Source organism: Budorcas taxicolor, chromosome 3 (assembly GCF_023091745.1).
Source record: "Budorcas taxicolor isolate Tak-1 chromosome 3, Takin1.1, whole genome shotgun sequence".
NCBI lineage: Eukaryota > Metazoa > Chordata > Mammalia > Artiodactyla > Bovidae > Budorcas > Budorcas taxicolor.
The window spans coordinates 106635172-106654300 of NC_068912.1; the positions used below are offsets into that span (position 1 = coordinate 106635172).

General features: G+C 48.7%; 1 protein-coding gene and 1 non-coding gene across 6 annotated transcripts; both read left to right on the forward strand.

The window, feature by feature from the left end:
• The first annotated feature begins 4461 nt into the window (after window positions 1–4461).
• On the forward strand, window positions 4462–18201 carry PABPC4 (poly(A) binding protein cytoplasmic 4). Of its 5 annotated transcripts, none has more exons than XM_052636477.1 (16): window positions 4462–5216; window positions 7862–8055; window positions 8778–8893; window positions 10055–10194; window positions 10531–10625; window positions 11282–11419; window positions 11950–12045; window positions 13778–14050; window positions 14400–14487; window positions 14634–14705; window positions 15256–15342; window positions 15437–15564; window positions 16686–16779; window positions 16905–17035; window positions 17297–17399; window positions 17904–18201. In XM_052636477.1, exons 1-15 carry the CDS (start codon window positions 5024–5026, stop codon window positions 17384–17386), a joined length of 1935 nt encoding a protein of 644 aa, XP_052492437.1. In that variant the 5' UTR covers window positions 4462–5023; the 3' UTR covers window positions 17387–17399; window positions 17904–18201. The 5 variants fall into 5 exon arrangements, with proteins under 5 accessions (XP_052492437.1, XP_052492439.1, XP_052492440.1 ...); XM_052636476.1 differs by having other exon boundaries at window positions 4463–5216; window positions 14634–14753; XM_052636479.1 differs by lacking the exon at window positions 15256–15342.
• On the forward strand, window positions 12315–12449 carry LOC128045883 (small nucleolar RNA SNORA55). The gene has a single exon (XR_008199213.1). It is a non-coding gene; the product is annotated as a small nucleolar RNA SNORA55 (small nucleolar RNA).
• Window positions 18202–19129: the final 928 nt, after the last annotated feature.

Below are 19129 nucleotides of genomic sequence, written 5' to 3' on the forward strand. Positions count from 1 at the left end.
GGCTCTAGGTGAGTGATCACACCATCGTGGTTATCATTAAGACATTTTTTTGTATAGTTCTTCTGTGTATTCTTGCCACCTCTTCTTAATATCTTTCTCTGCTGTTAGGTTCTTGCTGTTTCTGCCCTTTATCGAGCCCATCTTTGCATGAAATGTTCCCTTGGTATCTCTAATTTTCTTGAAGAGCTCTCTAGTCTTTCCCATTCTGTTGTTTTTCTCTATTTCTCTTCATTGTTCACTTCAGTTCAGTCAGTTCAGTTGCTCAGTCGTGTCTGACTCTTTGCGACCCCATGAATCGCAGCATGCCAGGCCTCCCTGTCCATCACCAACTCCCGGAGTTCACTCAAATTTATATCCACAGAGTCAGTGATGCCATCCAGCCATCTCATCCTCTGTCGTCCCCTTCTCCTCCTGCCTCTAATCCCTCCCAGCCTTAGAGTCTTTTCCAATGAGTCAACTCTTCATGAGGTGGCCAAAGTACTGGAGTTTCAGCTTTAGCATCATTCCTTCCAAAGAACACCCAGGGCTGATCTCCTTTAGAATGGACTGGTTGGATCTCCTTGCAGTCCAAGGGACTCTCAAGAGTCTTCTCCAACACCACATTTCAAAAGCATCAATTCTTCGGCGCTCAGCTTTCTTCACAGTCCAACTCTCACATCCATCTGTGACCACTAGAAAAACCATAGCCTTGACTAGATGGACCTTTGTTGGCAAAGTAACGTCTCTGCTTCTCAATATGCTATCTAGGTTGGTCATAACTTTCCTTCCAAGGAGTAAACATCTTTTAATTTCATGGCTGCAGTCACCATCTGCAGTGATTTTGGAGCCCCCCAAAATAAAGTCTGACACTGTTTCCACTGTTTCCCCATCTATTTCCCTTGAAGTGACGGGACCTTAGGGAGGCTTTATGTATCTTTGCTATTTTTTGGAACTCTGCATTCAGATGGGTATATCTTTCCTTTTCTCTTTTGCCTTTCACTTCTTTTCTTTTCTCAGCTATTTGTAAGGCCTCCTCAGACAACCATTTTGCCTTTTTGTATTTCTTTTTCTTGGGGATGATTTTGATCACTGCCTCCTGTACCATGTTATGAAGCTTCATCCAAAGTTCTTCAGGCACTCTATCAGATCTAATCCCTTGAATCTATTTGTCACTTCCACTGTATAATCATAAGAGATTTGATTTAGGTCATACCTGAATAGCATAGTGGTTTTCCCTACTTTCTTCAATTTAAGACTGAATTTTGCAAGAAGGAGTTCATGATCTGAACCACAGTCAGCTCCCAGTCTCGTTTTGCTGACTGTATAGCTCTATATCTCCTTCTTCAGCTGCAAAGAATGTAATTACTCTGATTTTGGTGATGCCCATGTGTAGAGTCATCTCTTGTGTTGTTGGAAGAGGGTGTTTTCTATGACCAGTGCGTTCTCTTGGCAAAATTCTGTTAGCCTTTGCCCTGCTCCATTTTGTACTCCAAAGCCAAACTTGCCTGTTATTCCAGGTATCTCTTGACTTCCTACTTTTGCATTCCAATCCCCTATGATGAAAAGGACTTTTTTTTTTTTTTTTTTTTTTTGGTATTAGCTCTAGAAGGTCTTATAGATCTTCATAGAACTGTTCAACTTCAGTTTCTTCGGCATTAGTGGTGGGAGCATAGCCTTGGATTGCTGTGATGTTGAATGGTTTGCCTTTTCGTTTTTGAGATTGTACCCAAGTACTACATTTCAGATTCTTCTGTTGACTGTGAGGGCTACTCCGTTTCTTCTAAGGGATTCTTTCCCACAATAGTAGATATAATGGTCATCTGAATTAAATTCGCCCATATCTGTCCATTTTAGTTCACTGACTCCTAAAATGTCAGTGTTCACTCTTGCTGTCTCATTTCACCACTTCCAATTTACCTGGATTCGTGGACCTAACATTCCATGTTCTTGTATCATCGGACTTTACTTTCACCACCAGACAAATCCACAACTGGGGATCGTTTCCGCTTTAGCTCAGCCTCTTCATTCCTTCTGGAGCTATTTCTCTGCTCTTCTCCGGTAGCATTTTGGACATCTACTGACCTGGGGGCTTCAGCCTTCAGTGCTGTATCTTTTTGCCTTTTCATGGTGTTCATGGGGTTCTCAAGGCAGGAATGCCGAAATGGTTTGCCATTCCCTTCTCCAGGGGACCATGTTTTGTCAGAACTTTCCACCATGACCGGTCCATCTTGGGTGGCCCTGCATGGCATGGCTCATAGTTTTACTAAGTTATACAAAGCTGTGATCTATATGATCATTTTGGTTAGTTTTTTGTGATTGTGGTTTTTATTCTGTCTGCCCTCTGATGCATGAGGAGAAGAGGCTTGTGCAAGCTTCCTGATGGGAGGGACTGGCTGTGCAGAAAACTGTGTCTTCTTCTGGTGGGCAAGGCATGCTCAGTAAATATTTAATCCAAATTTCTGCTGATGGGTGGGGCTGTGTTCCCTCCCTGAATTGCTCAGTCATATCCGACTGTGTGACCTTGTGGAGTGTAGCCCACCAGGCTCCTCTGTCTATGGAATTCTCCAGTCATGAATACTGGAATGGGTTGCCATTCCCTTCCCCAGGGGATCTTCCCAACCTAGGGATTGAACACAGGTCTCTTGCATTGCAGGCAGATTCTTTACTGTCTGAGGCACCATGGAAGCCCATTAGTTTGCTTACAGATTGGAAATCTGAGTCAGAGATTTCAACTAGCTTGCTCAAGGTCACACAGGTAGTAAGTTCCCCACTAGATAGCTACACAAGGTTAGGGACTATGCAAGGTTTACTTATGGTATTCATTTGTTTAACAGATATTATTATTTAGTATGTGCCATGTAGGCACTGGTCCATGTTTCTGCTCTCATGAAGCATTCTTACAGTGGGAAACAAACCAAACAAGCAAACACATATGTGAATCACATGATTTCAGATAGTGAGCCTTGAAGATAAGAAGACAGAATGGTGTGCTGAGATGTACAGTGCTGGTAAGCTACTTTAAACGACTTGGCGGTCTAGGAAGGCTTCCCTCAGGAGGGGATCTATCTATAGATGGAGTGCTCCATAAATGTTTCTTGATTTAATACACTACCCCCCCCCCAAAAAAAAATACACTACCTCGAGTATAAATATCAAGAGAGAGAGGGACTTCATCTGCCTTGTCCACCATGGTATCCGCTAGCACCTTTATCTGGTGTTGACATAGAGTGAGCCCATTTTTTTGAGTAAATGTATAAATACTATTGGCTGCGCCTCCCTGGTGGCTCAGAGGTTAAAGCATCTGCCTCCAATGCGGGAGACCTGGGTTCGATCCCTGGGTCGGGAATATCCCCTGGAGAAGGAAATGGCAACCCACTCCAGTATTCTTGCCTGGAGAATCCCATGGATGGAGGAGCCTTGTAGGCTACAGTCCACGGGGTCGCAAAGAGTCGGACACGACTGAGCGACTTCACCTTCATAAATACTATTAGCTTTTCATTCATTTAATCAAATCAATGGTTTTCAATGAGAGCATTTGTGTCCCTTTTAGTAATGTCCAGTTTTCAGTGTCCTTAAATATCAACTAAATTTCCAGGAAGACCACAACCTTGTAAATAGAGGGATGATTGTATCTTGTTTTATTGAAGCTTTTCCAAAATTTCTTCATCTTTCCAGAGCATTTCATCACCCACAGGTACTACTGCAGGAGTAGCTGTCGTGTTCCCGATGCAAGGTCCCAGTAATCTAAAAGCTTCTTTATTTGGGCCCAATCATGTACATGGAGCACCTATTATGTAACTATAATTTACTTTATATCATCTTTATTTTACACTTCCGCAAGACACTGATTACAAACATGATGCGCGCGAGTGGGTGACATTATTCTTGCGTTCTAGTCGCAGATGAGCGGGTGGTTACACTGCAGCCTTCCGTAGGGAAAGCGGCGCTTGGGTCCGGCCGAGGCCCTAGCGGAGCGGTCCTCCGAGCGCCAGGGGTCGCTGTGGCGCCGAGCGGCCGCGCCGGGACGCTCTCGTGTGGCCGCCCCGCCTCGGGCCCCCGGGCCGAGTGGGCGGGCACGACTGCGCCCAGGTCGCGAGGCGCCCTTCGACCAGCAGCGCCCGGGGCGGGCGGGTATAAATGGAGCGGTGGCTCCCCCGGCCGCCTCTCTCCGCCCCGGGTCGCCGCAGCCTCCACGACTTTCGGGCCTAGTAGCCTGAAGAAAAAAATAAAAGAAAAAAAAACCCGAAAACGCTTTAAAATTAAAAAAAAAAAGAGAGAAAGAAAAAGGAAAAAACGAATCCTCTTCGGAGAAACCGCGGGGAAGTCACTTTCGCACGCTTCCGGCCTGCCCGCCGCTCCGCACCTGGGCGTCTGTCGGTCCCCGTCCGTCGGTCCGGTGGTGAGCCGCCCGCGCGCCCGCGTCCACGCGCCGCCGCCCGGTTGCGCCGCGTGGCAGCCCCGCGCCCGCCGCCCTCGCCCCCCGCGCGCCGGCCTCCCCACACCACGTGTCCGCGCTGCCCTTCGCCGGCCCGGCGTGGGAGGCGGCTGCGCGCTCGGGCCGCCCGGGGCTTGCCGAGTCGGCACCGACAAATATTTGGTTTCCCTCTTCCCCGGGCTGCTGTAATCTTAAACCGCCGGGAGCCCGAGGCCTATATTTATAGAGAAACGCGCGTCCCGGAGGCCGCCGTGGGCACCGCTGGGTTGCCTCTGGAAATTTTTTTGTCATTCGGAGGGGAGTCCCCGTTTTAATTTTTTTCCTTTTTTTTGAAATTGGGAGCTTCAGACCAGGACAGCTGAAAAATCAAAAACTCCCAGGGAGGGCCATATTGTTTTTGAGAGCCTTTTGTCTGCGGTTTGGCAGTCTCGTCCGAGCCGTCCCCGAACTCCTCTCCGGCCCTCGGAGCCGACTCCCAGCTTCTCCGAGCTTCACTGCCACCTGTGAGCCGCGGCGTGGGCCACGGCTCCGAGCGGAGCCCCCTTTGTCCTGTGCGGTCCCTCTTAAGAAGTCCTCCTGGCGGGGCTCGGGGTGGTGGGGGCTGGGGAGATGAACGCTGCGGCCAGCAGCTACCCCATGGCCTCCCTGTACGTGGGTGACCTGCACTCGGACGTCACCGAGGCCATGCTGTACGAAAAGTTCAGTCCTGCGGGGCCTGTGCTGTCCATCCGGGTCTGCCGCGATATGATCACCCGCCGCTCCCTGGGTTATGCCTACGTCAACTTCCAGCAACCGGCTGACGGTGAGTACAAGCTGTGGCCACAAACCTGTGGGCTCCCAGGAGACCCTGGGGTCCTTCTCCAGGCGGGTCCCCACCCCCGGGGAGGGGCATGCGAGAGCGCACAGAAGCCTTAGTAGGGGACGGGATGCGGGGGTTGAGATCCTGGGATCCTGGCATCAGATGACCAGAGTTTCAGTCTTGCTTCCACCACTTTCTAACTGGGTGACCTTGGGCTAATCAGTGGTGGGAGGAGGGGGTGTTGGAGCCCAAGGAGGACCAGAAGGAAGTTGCTGTCATTCCGTGTGGGGGTAGGGGGGCTGCTCTGTTAAGAGAGCCTTAGGTGGCCAGGGGCTCCGGCCCCTCACAGGCTTGAGGAAAAGTTAGGATGATTGAAACACAATTTATTCCAAAATTTTACATGGCAAAACTGCTGTCCCCTCCCCTCACTTGACCCTAAGCTTAAGAGTCTTTGGTTTTGTGCTGATGGATCTTTCAGGGCAGGTAGGGAGCAGGGGAACAATTCTGTGTGTTGAGCTTGAGCAGGCACTTGTGTTAGCACAATCAGAGTGTGTGGTGCCAGGCCAGCTCCCTGGGCTTTGGAGCAGGTTGCGCAGGTAGTCAGGGAGGCGCCCCTTGGAAATCCGCTAGGCTGTTGGGGATTATCACCTCACCTGTGGACAGTGCTTTACACTTGTCAAAAACCCTTTCACTTCATCTCATCTGAAAAAGATAGGACCTCCGAAGAGGAAAAGGAACTGCGAGAGGCTGGAGGCTAAGCTGGGACTGTGGGTGCAGTGCCCTGCCAGCCTGCAGGCCTGACCTTAAGTGGGGCCCAAAGAAACCTAATCGGGGGCTGCACGTGACTCCAGAATAGAAGGGGACAGCCGTAGAGACAGACCATTGCTGGGAGAACAAGCCGTCCTGTGGCAGAGGGTCTCAGGTCCCTAGTTTTGCCCCCACTTGGTCCACTGTCCGTGAAACCCACAGAATGTCACTTGCCCAGGATGCAGCTGAGACCAGATAAGTGGACTTGAGAGAGACAGCACTGCTCCGGTCAGTTCAGCGGGCTCTGGGTTTTTTCTGGCCACAGGGCACAAGGAAGTAGCTGAGTGTGGCCTTCTTAGGGGGGAGTAGTGGGCCCATTGGCTCTTGTCAGCCTCCTTGACTCTTCTGAACAAAAGTCCTGTCACTTAGAGATAGTAGCACAAGCCATTGGTTAGTGTGTCTGCCAACACATACCTCTGCAGGACCTCTCCCTGCTATAAATAAGTGCAGCCAGATTTGTCAGACTAAGCCGACTTGCCTTGTGCAGTGCTGTCTGGAAATAGACAGGAGCGTGTTGAAACGGGCTTCTTCCTTGCTAATTCATGAAACACAGTTTGGGGTCGCAGGCTGTGGATCAGAGTCCTCACAAGTGAGCCCTTCGGTCCTGGACATTTGCTGACTTGGACATGCCATCTCCCCTTTCCCTGACCACCTTCCCTTATACTGAACGAATCTAGCTGAGAACAGTGGGAAAGGTGGTTGGAAGTACTGAAAAGGAGCTACTCTGCTGGCTGACTGGACAGATGAGCTTGTGGAGGGGAAGGGTTAGGGATCTTGTCCCTATTTTAAGTGAGATGGTGCCTTGAGGCAGGGGTAACACCCCCTACCCCTATCCTTTCCTGGAGGAGATTCTGGGTGATGTCAGTGCATAAGTCAGGAAAAGTGGGTCTGAATTGGTTTACTGCCAGTAAAGAGAAGTGTTCTGCTGACAGATGGTGTATACCTGCATTTGGTTGAGAAGCGAAGGAACATCCCAGAGCACTAGGTTGAGAACTTGATTGGGCACTGGGACATCTGAAATTCCTGGAATTCCCTGGAACTCAGATGGAGGCTTGATAGCCTAGAAACCACTAGGTGCAGGGCCTGACTGCTCTGGCAACTTAGGCGGCAAGGTGTTGAGGTTTCATCCTGCTCATTCTGATAATACAAAGGACATTTCCATGTGTGACCATCGTTTTGATAATTAAGGTTTTTTGTCTGAATTTTCCCGGAAATTAAAAATACAGGAAACTGGGCTGAATTCAGAGATAGCACATTTTCCCCAGTGATCGTTCACAGGATTTTTTTAGTCATTCGTCCTATAGACGAGTTGTAAACTAAGTGACAGCTAGTTGATAACGCTGATGCAATATGTTACTGAAAAATAATCAGAAAGTCGGCCATTAGTTTCTTAATCGGTAGTTAGCTATACTGTTTAGCCATCCTGATCATAAATTTGTCCATTTGATAAGATGGGTCATTTCACCTCTTGCACCTCCCTCCCTGTGGGTAGTAGGCTGCATAGGCAGCAAAGTCTCTATAGATGATAAAGCTTAATCGAACGTAAGGTGTTATCATTTGATCCTGGTGCCATAAATGCGTTTAGATTATCTTGCCTAACTGCCTTAGCCCAGAGGAACTGAGACTTCTGCCATGAAGGAGGATGGTTTGCTAGAACTTCTATCCTCAGTAGCCTTGCAGGCTAGAGGAAACGGACGTCGTTTAATTTTAATAGAATTCCCTGTATCAGAGTGCTTACCTTGAAAAGTCCTGGAGCTATCTGTTCCTGGGATGGTGACAGTCATTTAAGTACACAAGGTGACGTTTTATATCCTCGACGGGAATGTGTTTCTATTCTGCAGCTGAGCGGGCCTTGGACACCATGAACTTTGATGTAATTAAGGGAAAGCCGATCCGGATCATGTGGTCTCAGAGGGATCCGTCTCTGAGAAAATCTGGTGTGGGAAACGTCTTCATCAAGAACCTGGACAAATCTATAGATAACAAGGCACTTTATGATACTTTTTCTGCTTTTGGGAACATTCTGTCCTGCAAGGTAAACACTGATTAAATGATTTCCAGCAGAATAATTAACTGAATCATAAAAACAAATATTAAGTGGGGAATTGCCTTGGAATTGGGAGGCTGAGTATGATAATTTTCAAAATGCTGGAAATGGCTCAGAAGTCTTAAAGTTCCCTGTAGATAATCTCAGTGCCACAGCCCAGCATAAACCAGCAACTGCTTTCTTGTCTTTGTTTATTCTTCCCTCTGCCTGAAATATCCTTCCTGTTTCCTAACTTTGGAAGGCATCAAAAGGTTCTCTTGGGTGGGGAGGGTGGCAAGTACCCGAGCAATGCCTGGTCTCCAGGAAGCTGTACTTAGTCATTTTAGAAGCATGAATTCACCCTCTTCCTTCTCCGTGCACCTGTTTCTGTGGGGGCATTTTGTGCAGCTTGCGTGGTGGTGGTTTGCATAGCTGACTCCACACTAGAGTGAAATTCTGTTGTGGGCTTGGAATATGGTTTGTCTTTCTGTAACCTTGTGGTTTTGTACCCAGATCTCAAAATATTTTTTTAATGAAATAAAACTTTTGGAATAGAATGCAGCCTAATGGTGGCTACCATTTGTAAGTGGAACATCACTAGGTACCTGCTGTAATCTCCTTCCTTTTGACCATGGATGGGCTAGAGGCCTCTCAGACTCAGGAGCCCACACGGCTCTAGAGTCCTTGGAGCTGGGCAGTGGTGCTGAAGTGGCTCGCCTTATCTTTGACAGGTGGTGTGTGATGAGAACGGCTCTAAGGGTTATGCCTTTGTCCACTTCGAGACCCAGGAGGCTGCCGACAAGGCCATCGAGAAGATGAACGGCATGCTCCTCAATGACCGCAAAGTGTGAGTGTCCCAGTCCGGAGCAACAGCCATCGCATGAGCCAGCCGTGGCCCCACCTCGGTATTAACTGGCACACACAAGGCGGCTACTGGTTCTCTCGGCCCAAGTGTGGCCTGCTCCTACCTCTCCACTCCAGGGCTGGTGAGTCTCCCTGCCTGAGCCGTGGCAGCCCTTTTGACTCGCCAAGGCGGGCTTCCAGCCCAAGCCATGGCCTGCCTGCCGCCTCTCCCTTAGAAGCATCCGTCTGTGGGTTTTGTGAGCATTGGCAACAGGGGCTGGCTGGAAGGCAGCTCTTGAGCCCACTCTGAGCAGGGGTCTTGGCCAGCGGCAGAGTGGAGAGGGCCTGGGACTGACCAGAAGCTGTGTACTAGCCATGTGACTTTGACCTTCCATGACTCAGGTCTATCTGTGGGGTCACTCGCTAGGAGTTGATGCCAAATTGTCCCCTCCACTTGGCTAACTTATGAGTCAGTGGCCTTCAAAATACTAGGCTGGCTCCACAGTAGTATTTTAACAGTGAAAAATCTCATCCCAGTGCAGAAGACTGCTCATAACAGACCATGTTGCTTTGGTGTGGTTACTCTAGAGTGGAGAGATGGTGATCTTAGTTAAGTCACGCAGAGAGAGAAGGGACCATACAGTAAATCTTAGTTATGACAAGCAAAAGTCTTTTCTGTCCATTGTGTTATTGAACAGACCAGGGAATGGGTTGCCCCAGTGGTCAAGTCTTCTAAAGGTATCACTAGAAAGAAATCTAACAAAGGCTGCCTCTTGGTTCACTCCAACAATCTCACTCCTGGGATTAACCACTGTTAACAGTTTGGTTTGTATCCTTCCAGACCTTTTCTATGCATTTACATAGATGTACAGAAATGAACGTTTTAAAAACATGGTCATCAGGTTTCTTCACGAAGGCAATGTGATGTGGTAGGAGGGGCCCTGGCCTGAGCCAGGAGCCCTGGGGCTGATCCTCGAAGGATAGTCCCGCCTCTTTCTCTTTCTGCTGGGGAGTTGGGGCATCTCTGAGCTTGCTCTCTTGGTGGTTGGAGGGGGACTCGTGTTTTAACCTCTCCTGTCAGCCTTTAATCTGCATTCCTTTGGGCCCCTCGAAATCATGTTTTGTTCCTCTGAGTGATCAGTACTTTTCTTGGTTTCTTTTTAAGGTTTGTGGGCAGATTCAAGTCTCGAAAAGAGCGGGAAGCTGAACTTGGAGCCAAAGCCAAGGAATTCACCAATGTTTACATCAAAAACTTTGGGGAAGAGGTTGATGATGAGAATCTGAAAGAGCTATTTAGCCAGTTTGGTAAGTCAGGGTCCCTTGCCCCGCTGTGTCCCACCAGACCTGGAATTCATCTTTTTACTTAAGAGATGAGGGCATCTAGACCCAGAGGTAAAATGCCTTATGTGACAAAGGCTACTGGGTAGATAGGAATAGAGCCCAGGCCTCAGCTCTTGGCTTCATCCTACTTTGTCCCATTCCCAAGACCATCTCTGCAGCTTGGTCAGAATTAGAAGGCCAGGCATGGTGCCTCTTGAGTCCGTCTGGCCTCAGCAGGAGCATCAAGTGAGCTCCAAAAGAAGCCTCTCTTTGAGCTGTGGTAGAGATGCTGTTACTAATAGTTCTGTCCTTTGGCAATAGGTAAGACCCTAAGTGTCAAGGTGATGAGAGATCCCAGTGGGAAATCCAAAGGCTTTGGCTTTGTGAGTTACGAAAAACACGAGGATGCCAATAAGGTGAGAGTAATATGAGGGCTGGGAAAATTTGTAGGGCGTGGCCCCAGCGTGTGGGCAGGGTCTTAACCATCACATAGGGTGGAGCTGTCGTTCCCTGAGAATCTAGTAGTTATGTGCAGTCTCTGGGCTCTGGAGTTACCTTCCCAAGGCATTTCATGTAACTTTTCAAAGCATTTGGCATGTGCCTGTCACCTCAGCTCTTCAAGCCTGTAGGTTGAAGGTATAAGGCAGGGGTTTGTTCCCACTTGTAGGTGAGGGAACCAAGAGCCCAGAGTTGCCAACCTGGGAGCAATAGCCACTTCTGGGGAAAGCACTGTGCTCGGCCCTCAACACTCAGTATCACTCAGTATCCTCGAAAGAACCTGAGAAATGTAGTGGCAGCCAAATTATCAGCCTAGGCTCATGTCTGCTCTGCTTGTATTTATACAGCTGTACGATTTTTTCACTGTATTATCTCGACCAATGACCCATTTAAATATTAACCCTATTTCACTGATGAGAAGGTTTGGTTTGGCTTAGCTGACTTCAGAGGGAAATTAGTTTTTAGCCCTATAGGGATTATTTCTTTCTCAGAATATTTGGTGGGAGTTAACATACCTACAGAGCAAGGCCCCTGCCTCTGCATCTTGGTTTAAAGTCATGTATTTCCTCTTCAGGCTGTGGAAGAGATGAATGGAAAAGAAATCACTGGGAAGGTCATTTTCGTTGGCCGTGCACAAAAGAAAGTGGAGCGGCAGGCCGAGTTAAAGCGAAAATTTGAACAGCTGAAGCAGGAAAGGATTAGTCGCTATCAGGTGAGAGGTGGTCTCAACCCAGCCTGCCAGCAGGGATGTACCTCAAGGTATTGGCAAAAGCATCCTTTGATTGGTAGGCTTTCTCTTTGGGAACCATGAGTTTGCTCTTCTGATTTCTCCCAAGATCATCAGGTTTAAAAGGATATACCTACCAGATACAGCAGCAATTCTAGGACAGGGACAAAGATTTAAATTGTTTAGGGACTCTGTTCTGTTTACTTAAATGATAGCCATTTGTCTGGAATGGTGGTAAGGTGAGCCCTGCTGGGGTCAGTGGTGAGCCTGCGCAGCTGTGAGGAAGGCTGGGACTGCATCGATGGTCCCGTCGAGTCTTCAGGTGGTCCTTCCTCAGCTTTGATCCTGCATCAGAATCCCCAGCAGAGCTTGGGAGGACACAGAGCTGGGCGCACAGCTTCTGCCTCATTAGTGGCAGGTGCTTGCCTGAGAATTCGCATTTCTAATGAGTCTGGGGATCAAATTTTGAGAACCAGAGTTTCAGGGCGTGTCTAACAGAGATCTTTCTGCTTCAGGGGGTGAATCTCTACATTAAGAACTTGGATGACACTATCGATGACGAGAAGTTAAGGAAAGAGTTTTCTCCTTTTGGATCAATCACCAGTGCTAAGGTATTTGATACTGAGGTTCAGGGATTGAAAACAAAAGTTATAATCCTGTAGAAGTTTATTGCATTCATTTCATTGAAGGGATAGGATCTAAATTTTGTTCATTTCTGAGAGTAGCTACCACATTGGCCTAGGAATTTCTCCTGTCTTCACTTGCCATCTGAGTATATGCTCTGGAGAAGGACAGTTCATTGGGTTAACGTTGCACCGTCTCCCAGGCACCAGCGTGTGGAGGTGAACCTGACTCAGTCCCTCTCTTCCAGCCCCCGAGAGCACCTGAATCTTTCCCATTCTCTGCTGCTTCGTGCTGGTGTGGGGACAGATGGTGCTACAGTATGAGCAGAGGAAATCCAGACAGGCTGTTTTCCATTTGTCTTGGGGCCTGTCTCTACAACTCTGCCACACTTCTCAAATGGAGGTGTTTTGAGGATTTTGGAATTGGGTCTCGTAAGAAGGAGAGTGGAAAGTTTGTTCTTCTGTGTTTTGCATCTGCTTGATTTTCCTTGTTAATTATATCAACTGATTTAGCCAGGGGGAGTAAGTGCAAACCCCCTTGTAAAAATAAGGAGCAAGAGAATACTGGTTAGGTGAAGATGTCACACCGCATGTCCTAAGTGCTCTTGGTTTGTGGTGGGAACTGGTAGCGCCTGAAAGTCTGGGGCAGAGCCTCATACAGACTCTGTTCCCACTTCACAGAGGTGTAGCCCACATCACAGAGTCCTTCAGGTGACGAGAACGGAGGCCAGTGGGCCAGTTAAGATTTGGCAACCCTGCCCTGGCCCTTAGCTTGTCACTCACAGCCCAGGAGCATTATCAGTGGTAGCAGGGTGTTGGCCAGAGGCCACCTTCAGGAATTGCCTCAGTTTCTCGCCCCCTCCCTCTTATCACCCTCTTGATGGGCCTCCAGCAGTGTAACGAATGATAGATAGTCTCTTCTAGCTGACCAGCACAGGAGTCGTGATGGTATTTGCAAGAAGCAGGCAGAAGCACCATGTGTTAAGTTTCCTGGGTGCCATTTCCAAGATGAAGATGTCGTAGTACTTTCATGTGCATTATTGGTCCACCTTGTTGGTAGACAGTTGTTGGGTGGTTACATGTCTTTACTCCCCAGGCCTCCTCTTTAGGAGATTATCCAGGCTGTGAGCTAATGATCCAACCCACATGGTCACACTGCTCCCAATGCTTCTGAGGAGAGAGGCTGGGAAAAGCAAGAAATGAGCTGCTCGGGCGAGGAAAAAGCCTTTTTTTTTTTCTTTAAGCACTATAGCATAGCGATTACAGAGCAGGGCTTGAATCCAGCTCTGTCTCCTGGCTGGTTGTCTTTCTGCTGTGTTTATTCCCATTGAATTGAGGGTGGCACATGTAGATTTTACAACTCCTAAAGTTCAGTTCACCAAGGTCTTGGGCAGATGAGTTCTACAGATAAATTGCTTGATGCTGCTGTCCAGATCTCTGAGTTTCCAGAGATAGTTATGCCTCTGGGTTTCAGAAAACATCTTTGGGTTCCTGCTTCAGCCATTAGGCATCTCATGGTATTTGGGAACTTCAGTCACTTGGGGATCTAAAAAGGCAAAATGCTTAGGTTCTCCCTTTGAGGTGGTGACTCAGTTGGTCTGGGGTTGATCATGGGACTGGGCTGAGATGCCCTGACTCGACCTGGCAACTCTCACAGTGGGGAGCTCAGGTTTTAACACATGGACACCTTTGTCCTAAGTGGCTGGTCTTGTTTTTGTAGGTGATGTTGGAGGATGGGAGAAGCAAAGGATTTGGCTTTGTCTGCTTCTCATCCCCTGAGGAGGCAACCAAAGCAGTCACGGAGATGAATGGACGCATCGTGGGCTCCAAGCCACTGTATGTCGCTCTGGCCCAGAGAAAGGAGGAGAGAAAGGCTCACCTGACCAACCAATATATGCAGCGGGTGGCCGGGATGAGGGCACTGCCCGCCAACGCCATCTTAAATCAGTTCCAGCCTGCAGCTGGGGGCTACTTTGTGCCAGCAGTTCCACAGGTGGGTGTGCTGTCTGTTCATGCCTCTTTGGAACCTGCCTGCTGACAGCTGCTCCTATAGTCCACAGTGGTGGGGGAGATGGACTTCTGGATATTGAAGCTTTAGAATGTCAGAGGAAAGATCCTTCAAATAAAACAAGGGAGGACTTACTTGTGGTCGTGCACACACAGTGGCAGGGGTAGAGTCGAAGAGTCCCTGTTAACTGACTGCCCCTCACCCACGCCCTTGAGTAGAGAGTGCCTCTGTCCCAAATAATCAGCCTAGAGCCCAATACGGAGATGAGATGAGATACTACTCTAGTGTGGCTTCAGGTACTTAAGTAAAAGGGCTTGGTTGCTCTTTCTTCCAGGCTCAGGGAAGACCTCCATATTACACACCTAACCAGTTAGCACAGATAAGGCCTAATCCACGCTGGCAGCAAGGTGGGAGACCTCAAGGTAGGTGGTGGGGAACAGTGATTTGATCCCCCAGGATGTACCTGTCCTGGGCTCCCCCACCTCCCCTCCCTGCCTGCTCTGGGGTACAGCCTAGGTTCAGGTCCATGTCATTCACCAGTGATGTGCGATTTTTGTCTCTTCACCAGGCTTCCAAGGAATGCCAAGTGCTATACGCCAGTCTGGGCCTCGTCCAGCTCTTCGCCATCTGGCTCCAACTGGTAATGCTCCGGCCTCTCGCGGCCTCCCTACTACCGCTCAGAGAGTCGGTGAGCAAACTGGCCTTGAAGTGTGGCCCGGGGAGGAGGGAGTCAGGACGACTAGGCTCTGCCCAGGGTTGGTCCGTTCGTTGGGCTCACCGTGTTGTCCGGTCCTGGTTCTGTAATCTTAGCTGTGTGCTTAGGTAGGTACTTGAGCAGCAGGAAAACAACCTGTGTTCTGAGTGTTGGTTCCTTTTAAGATTGTTTGCCTCATCGGTGACTCTGTGTGAAAAAGTTTTAAGTGTAGAAATGTGTTAGCTGAATGACTGCAGAGGCAGCCTGTTCTTTGGGTGGGGTTGGGAGATTCAAGGCACTTCTTTGCAGATTTATGTCCTGTATTCCAACCAAGAGGTGGCAAGAGTTGTATGTTATCTGTTGGCTTTTCCTCGAAAGTAGCGCTAGTGGCCCCATGTGTGCTGTGTGAACATGCTTTGGAATCGCTCCTTCCGTGGGACGTGGCCAGTTGGACGTCTGCCGCCAACACTGATGTGCATTTGCTGGTCTGTTGTAGGGTCTGAGTGCCCGGACCGCTTGGCTATGGACTTTGGTGGGGCTGGTGCCGCCCAGCAAGGGCTGACTGACAGCTGCCAGTCTGGAGGTGGTATTGGATGCACAGAGAATGGGGAAAGATGGGATTTGACGGGTCTTTGCCCAGACCGTTGGGCTTTAATTTCACTTGTCCTTCTCCTAAGGTGTCCCCACAGCTGTGCAGAACTTAGCGCCTCGTGCTGCTGTTGCTGCCGCTGCTCCTCGGGCTGTTGCACCTTACAAATATGCCTCCAGCGTCCGCAGTCCTCACCCTGCCATCCAGCCCCTGCAGGTGAGGTCTGCCAAACAGAACCCTAGCAGGGTTTCCCCTGTCTCCCCTTGATTTCAAAGCTGCCTTGCTTGGATTCCTTTACTAGACATTAAATGCCTGCTCTGTGTCAGGGGGCTGTGTCCTGTGGGGGACTCTAGTGGGAGAGAAGGGGCTTGCAGGTGTTCTTCCTGATGAGAGTTGACTCAGCAGTGCCCCGGAGGAGAAGCCTGCTTCCTGCTCTCTTCCTCACCATGTGCAGGGGCTCTCGCAGCTCTGAGCTTCCATTTCACTTTCACATCCAGTGGCTGAGTTGATCCTTAGTTGCTCTGCAAGGTAATGGGGTGAGCATCTTACAGATGAAAGGCTTGGCTTCAGAGGTACTAGGTTGGGTTGGAGGAATTGGACCCGGATCCCAGGTTTACTGAGCTGGAACTGCTGTCTAGAGCTGGGCCCCTCAGGCAGGTCAGACAGGGAGCTTGTGATAGAACTCTGCAGTTTGCTCGGGGGAGTGTTGCTGGGCCTTGTTTCCTCTGGCTCCATGCTCTAGGTTGGAAATTTCCCAGGAGGCCCTATGCGAAATATTTTTTGTCTACAAGGCCCTTCTTTTAAACGACTGTGACTGGTATTGACACTGTGTGTTGACATTGCTCAAGCATTTGATATAATAAACAGGTGGTGCAGTAAAGGAGATGCAGGATGCAGTTATAAGCATTTTGCTATTTCTGTCCTTTGACCCAGTTTCTACTGGGAATTCACCCCCAAAGGAAAACTTTTAGCAGACAACTGCACATAGCAGTGTTCACAGGACCTTGTTTATTATCAAGGCTTCGATGCGTTTGGTAAATTATGATCACTGGCCTTGAGTCAATTAAAATTATTTGGTGGATGACTGCCTAGCACTGTAGGTTTTTCCTTATCATTTCCCTTCGCTTCGAGTAGCATGCCATTTTAATTGGTTGTTGGTTTTTTCCTCACACCACTCTCTTCCTCCCTCTCCGTCCACCAAGACTGAAGTCAGTTCCCCGAGAGCAAGGACAACTGCTTCCATCTCCTCTTTCACTCAGTAGACTTGAGTGGTTGGGCTCATAACCACTGTCACTGTCCTTGCCATGTGTTAACCTGCCGCCTCTCCTGGTTCCCAGGCACCCCAGCCTGCGGTCCACGTGCAGGGGCAGGAGCCGCTGACTGCCTCCATGCTGGCTGCAGCACCCCCCCAGGAACAGAAGCAGATGCTGGGTAAGGGATCCATGTGCTTGCAGAAGTGGGGGGCTGGGGGGGTGACGCTGAACTACTGACCTAGACACCAGCGTCCATCCTCTACTGGGATTCCACTGGGTTTTTCACAGAATACCTTCCCACAGGTGAACGTCTGTTCCCACTTATCCAGACGATGCACTCGAACCTGGCTGGGAAGATAACTGGGATGCTGCTGGAGATCGACAACTCGGAGCTGCTGCACATGCTGGAGTCCCCCGAGTCTCTCCGCTCCAAGGTGAGCAGGTTCTCAGATCCTCTGGCCTCTGCTCACTGGGTTCAGGAGGACGCGGGGTGGCTGAACACCCAGGAGTGGCAGAGAGAAGATTCTGCTACCCCCATGACCACTTTGTTGTGCCTCACCTGAGACCTAGGGACTACTGGGTTGTGGGGATCGGGAAAGTAGTTACCACCAGGAGACGCCCCACGGGGCCTGGCTCCAGGGAGGGGCAGGGTAGCTCTCCTCAGATGTCACTGACCACCTGGACATTTCTTACAGGTGGATGAGGCTGTGGCGGTCCTTCAGGCTCATCATGCCAAGAAAGAAGCTGCTCAGAAGGTGGGCGCTGTTGCTGCTGCTACCTCTTAGACAAGGACGAACCGTATGTTTGGCTATTTTTCTTTTCTGCAGTGATTTTAACTCCTGAATATCCCCCTGAGAGCTAAACAGGGGCAGAGGCAGGGGGAAAGAGCCCACGGTGAGGGCCAGGGCTGGAATGTTGGTAGGGCTTGTCCTACTTGTTCACGGCCTGAGCCCTGTCGTTTGGAGCTGGAGTAGGGATGCCCAGGAAAGGTCAAGGGTGGTGCTTTCCATGCAGTAGCCGCAGAGTCACTGGTTCTTAACTAGGGGTGCCTCCTCAGAGGACATGTGACATGTGTCACAACTGGGAATGTGGGAATGTGTTACCGGTATCTAGTTGAGGGCAGGGATGTAGCTAAATAGCCTTAAATACACGGGAATATCCCCGACAGAATGATCTGGGCCAGAATGTCATTGGGCACCAAGGCTGAGAAACCCTGCTCTGCAGTATTTCTAGGAGAGGTTTCTGTGAGTCTCTGAGGTTATTTTGATTATGTATTTATTGTGTTGGTGCTTTTCTTTTCAGGATTCAAAAGCCAAATAAACCCTCATGGAATTCAGCTCAAGGTTTGAAGACTTCCTAGCTTGTCCTATGGACCTCAACACCAAGAACCACAATTGCAAATTTAATAGGTCATTTTGTATCAAAAGGTCAATTATGAAGCACCTAGAATTTTTCAATTTAAAGAATATATTCTCTGGGTTCTGATATGGCCCAGACAGTGTTAACTTTTTTTTCTATTGTGGGTTTTGATTTTTTTCCCCCAGAAATTGGTTTTATTTGATGTACCCAAGTCTTAAGTTTCTCAATAAAGAAAAAAATCTCCATAAAACTGACTCTGTTTTTCTCTGACCACAGTTTTCTGTAAATTGCAGTGTTCGCTGAAAATAACTTTTGGATGTAAATAAGGTTAAGTGAAGTTGTGTGAGCAGATTGTTTTGGGTTAACAAGGTATGTAGAACTGGGAGGATGTAAACAGAAGTCTTTGGGATTGGAATGAAAACCGACCTTTTCCAGTCCTGTGGCCACTGCTGAGTTTTCCAAATTTGCTGGCATATTGAGTGCAGCACTTTCACAGCATCATCTTTTAGGATTTGAAATAGCTCAACTGGAATTCCATCATCTCCACTAGCTTTGTTTGTGTATTCTTGCCCCCTCTTAATAGCTTCTGCTTCTGTTAGGTCCATACCATTTCTATCGTTTATTGAGCCCATCGTTGCATGAAATGTTCCCTTGGTATCTCTAATTTTCTTGGAGAGATCTCTAGTCTTTCCCATTCTATTGTTTCCTCCATTTCTTTACACTGATCACTGAGGAAGGCTTTCTTCCCTCTCCTTGCTATTCTTTGGAACTCTGCATTCAAATGGGTATATCTTACCTTTCCTCCTTTGCTTTTTGCTTCTCTTTTGACAGCTACTTGTAAGGCCTCCTCAGACAGCCATTTTGCTTTTTTGCATTTCTTTTTCTTGGGGATGGGCTTGATCCCTGTCTCCTGTACAATGTCATGAACCTTTGTCCCTAGTTCATAAGGCACTCTATCAGATCTAATCCCTTGAATCTATTTCTCACTTCCACTGTATAATCATAAGGGACTTGATTTAGGTCATACCTGAGTGGTCTAGTGGTTTTTCCCTACTTTGTTTAAGTCTGAATTTGGCAATAAGGAGTTCATGATCTGAGCCACAGTCAACTCCTCATCTTGTTTTTGCTGACTGTTTAGAGCTTCTCCATCTTTGGCTGCAAAGAATATA

Excerpts from the sequence above, each read along its gene's own strand:
- PABPC4 (XM_052636476.1), top strand. The coding sequence starts at position 5,024 with ATGAACGCTGCGGCCAGCAGCTACCCCATGGCCTCCCTGTACGTGGGT. Across the intron at positions 14,051-14,399 it reads TTGTGCCAGCAGTTCCACAG|GCTCAGGGAAGACCTCCATA; the intron begins GTGGGTGTGCTG and ends TCTTTCTTCCAG. Across the intron at positions 14,754-15,255 it reads TACTACCGCTCAGAGAGTCG|GGTCTGAGTGCCCGGACCGC; the intron begins GTGAGCAAACTG and ends GGTCTGTTGTAG.